At 32.6% G+C, this 3,842-nt stretch overlaps 1 protein-coding gene across 1 annotated transcript in view; it reads left to right on the top strand.

Moving 5' to 3' along the window:
- Positions 1 to 56: 56 nt before the first annotated feature.
- LOC136796906 (uncharacterized) overlaps positions 57 to 3,842 on the top strand; it is a gene marked incomplete at both ends in the record, with an annotated part of 3,989 nt that continues 203 nt past the window's right edge. The window contains one exon of the mRNA XM_067052011.1: positions 57 to 3,818. Within this exon, the coding sequence (XP_066908112.1) occupies positions 57 to 3,818 (3,762 nt within the window). The remainder of the gene's footprint in view (positions 3,819 to 3,842) is intronic.

Below are 3,842 nucleotides of genomic sequence, written 5' to 3'. Positions count from 1 at the left end.
AATGTTAATGATAAAACTGACACCACCTCATGTGTAGAAAATGTTTCAACTGATAGTGAAAATGGTACTAATGTTAATGATAAAACTGAGAGCCCATGTATAGAAAATGTTCTAACTGATGATATATGTGATGTTAATGTTACTGATGAAACTGACAGACCATCATGTATAGAAAATGTTCAAGCTGATGATGAAAATGGTACTAATGTTACTGAGAAAACTGACAGACCATCATGTATAGAAAATATTCTGACTTATGATGCAAGTGGTGTTAATGTTACTGATGAAATTGACACCACATCATGTGTAGAAAATGTTCCAACTGATGGTGAAAATGGTACTAATGTTACTGAGAAAACTGATATTCCTTCTTGTGTAGTATATATTCCTACTGATAACACAATCGGTATTAATGTTACTGATGAAACTGAATCCTCATGTATAGAAAATGTTCCAACTGATGATGAAAATGGTACTAAAGTTAATGAGAAAACTGACAGCTCGTCGTGTAAAGAAAAACTCCCAATTGATAATGGAAGTGGCATTGATGGTTCCCATGAAACTGACAGCCCATCATGTATAGAAAATGTTCCAACTTATGACAGCAATAGCAAAGAGAAAACATTTACCAAAAAACTTCAAAGTATAGAAGATGTCAGTGGTCATACTAATGCTACTGCTTTCTCTGAGACAACTAATCAAATTATTAATTTCACTGAGACAAATAACCAAATCAATAATGTCATTGAGACATCCGAAAGTACTGAAAAATTACAACCATATATTACAGAAAGTTTCAATCTACAAGTTAATAATACCGAAATTGATATTATTGTCCCTGAAAAAGCTATTCAAATAATTGATGTTATTGAGCCAACTAAAACAACTGACAACACAATATTTATTGAACCTGTTATTCCTACAGTTAGTGATGAATATAGTATTAACGACTCCAAGAAAACATTTACCAGAAAACTAGAAAGTGTCAGTAATGGGGAAAATAATATGAATGTTCCCAAGGCAGCTGAAAGTTCTGAAAAACCATTGAGTATAGAAAATTGTATTAATGTCACCGACAAAACTTTTAATGAAACTGATTACAAACAGCAGCATGGAGAAAAAGTTAATTCAACTGATAGCAGTAATGAAAGTTGTATCAATGCTAATGAGACTACTTTCACTGAAAATACTGCTGAACCACAAGATCTAGATAATGTCAATCAAACTGTTACTGATGATAAAAATAATGTCAGTGACACTGAAAAAACTTTAAATGAAAATGCTGATGAAACACTTAGTATAAAATGTATCAATCAAACTGTTAGTGATGGTGAAAATAGTACCAATATTAATGAGAATTCACTAGTTCTAGAAAATTACAATCAAACCGTTACTGAAGTTACAAATAATACTTTCTCTGAAAATTCTGATGAAACACTTGATATAAAAAATGTTTATAATGATGGAAGTAGCATTAATACCACTGATAAATCACAAAGTCAAGAAACTGTTAGTTGTACTATTGCTGCTGATGATGATGTTATCAATGTAACTGAAGCTAATTTAAGGAATAATTTAAAGCAGTCTCTTTTTCTTGACCCTCACCCTAGTGAAAATAATGTCAAGCGAAAAAAGTCTTCAGATTTAGCAATTAGTGAGTTAAGAAAAAGTGAAGAATCAAAAGAAAATGAAAATTCCAAAGAGCTGGTGAATTCTCAAATTTGTGACCCTGAAAGTGTAAAGGGGGGAGTTAATTCTCAGTCCTCATTGGCATTAGCTGATTTAATTACTGAAACTTCTAATCCAGAAAATTCAAAGATCTTCAGCTCAGCTATTGAATCAGCATATAGTGTTGGTATAAAATCAACTGATGAAGAAAAGGTCAAAGAAAAACCAGCAGCTGACACTTTAGTTGATTATTTATCTTCTCCATCAATTACAGATCGTAATGAGACCAATTCTCCTACAGAATTAAATAACTTGAAGTCATCAGATTTTGTGAGCAATAGTTCATCAAAAGTATCTAGAACAAATCCATTAAAAGACCATATTGAAACAATTGATTCTACTAAAATGCTAAATGAATCTGAAATGGTTATCTGTGATTCTGCAGATTCTAGAAGTAAGTTTAATAATGATAACACAAACGAAGAGAATGAACGTGATTCTGTTTGTACTAATGAAGCTAAAACAGATGCTGTCTGCATGAATTCAATAGAACATAACAGTGTTGAAATATCCATTGAAAAAAGCTCTCAAAACCAGGCCGAGTTTAACAAAATTGAGAAGGTAATTAAAGAAAGTCATATCGACCATAATATTATAATTACCAACCAACAAGAACCTGTATCTGAAAACTTGCAAAATAATTCCTTATCACCACCACTGCTCAGTTCTGAAGCTTCTGTTTCCGACAAGCCTTCGAAAAATAGAGGTAATGGTCCTGAGTCCAAAATCCAATGTGAAAATTCTGTTGAAAGTGTAAATCATAAGCTGAATTCTGAGGCTATTCTACCTCTGCAGGGTTTAGTTGAGGTTAAAGTTCCACTTTTAATTAGTGATGATTCAACTGAACATGTTGATCGATCTGTCAAATCTACCAACTTCAGTGAATTTACAAAGATTATGACTTCATCAGAAAAAGTTGATCCTAAAGGCAATAATGAGCCTGAAAAGTTTATTCAAGAATTTACTAGGTATATTGGCCCTAATAATAGGTTGCAAAGTGAAATAGTTGATAGGTGGGTAGAAAATCCATCTTCAATGGAATTGAATGAAAATTCAATCTCAAACAGTGATCAATCTAGTGTAGTTATAACATCTAGTGATTCTCCGGAAAGTTTTGATCAAGGCAATAAACTTGAAGAAGCACCACATGTAAATTTAAAAACTGATATGTACAGTCCTAAACAAAAAAGGTTTCCTTCACCTCAAGGTCCAGCTATTGATAACTCTAAGTTATTAGTTCGGGCAACTGATTCAAATTTATCCAATAGTGTTGATGTAAAACCAAATGAATTTTCAGAAAGATACAACAATGAGGTAGATCAATTGCCATTAGTTGACTGTCGTGAATCTGAAGTGGTAACAAATAGTTCTGATTTTGCTGTTGGTAATGATAAACCAAAAGAATATTCTACTTTATCTTCTCCAGTTTCAGAAAATTCAGTTCCTTCTGAAAATCAGCCAAATATTTCTGTTGATACCACTGACAATCAAGTTTCTTCACAATCTGAAACTATTAATAATCCGATCATTGAACCACTTTCAGAATCCACTGAGCTTGAGAATTCTTATTTCGATAATGTTAGTTCCAATAAGCAACTAAGTACTGATTCAAGTAAACTGGTCTCTGATACAAAAACTGAAGAATCTGCCACTGTATACTCCGATTACTCTTCTCCTGATGCATTGGATGAGCAAAAAGAAGATGTACATTCGAATTCCAATAACCCTTGTGAGCAAGAAAATATAGTTACAGGAAATAGTGAACAGTTTTTTTCTAAAAATCACTGTACTGTATCATCTATTAAAAGAGAAGAACAATTGGAATCTGAGGTTACAGAACAATCCTTGGGTTTTTTGGAACATAGATCTCTGATATCTGGATCTAATAACTTAGGTTTGGATCCAGAAAATAATACTAAACCAGATACCAGTGAAACTGTGAACTTGAAGTCATCTGAAGTATCTATTCCTACCTCCACCTCTGAAGATCATGCTGTGGCAAAATTATTACCTGTGAATTCAGATTCTGAATTAAACAGTTCTGAAGTATCTGTTCCTATCTCTACCTCTGAAGATCATAATGTGGCAAAGTTATTACCTGTGAATTCAGATTC

This window comes from Halyomorpha halys, unplaced genomic scaffold, assembly GCF_000696795.3.
Source record: "Halyomorpha halys isolate HHAL.00 unplaced genomic scaffold, Hhal_1.1 Scaffold6171.1, whole genome shotgun sequence".
In the NCBI taxonomy this organism is placed as follows: Eukaryota; Metazoa; Arthropoda; class Insecta; order Hemiptera; family Pentatomidae; genus Halyomorpha; species Halyomorpha halys.
The sequence above is the reverse complement of the archived record's forward strand: the minus strand, read 5'-3'. Positions and strand labels throughout refer to the sequence as shown.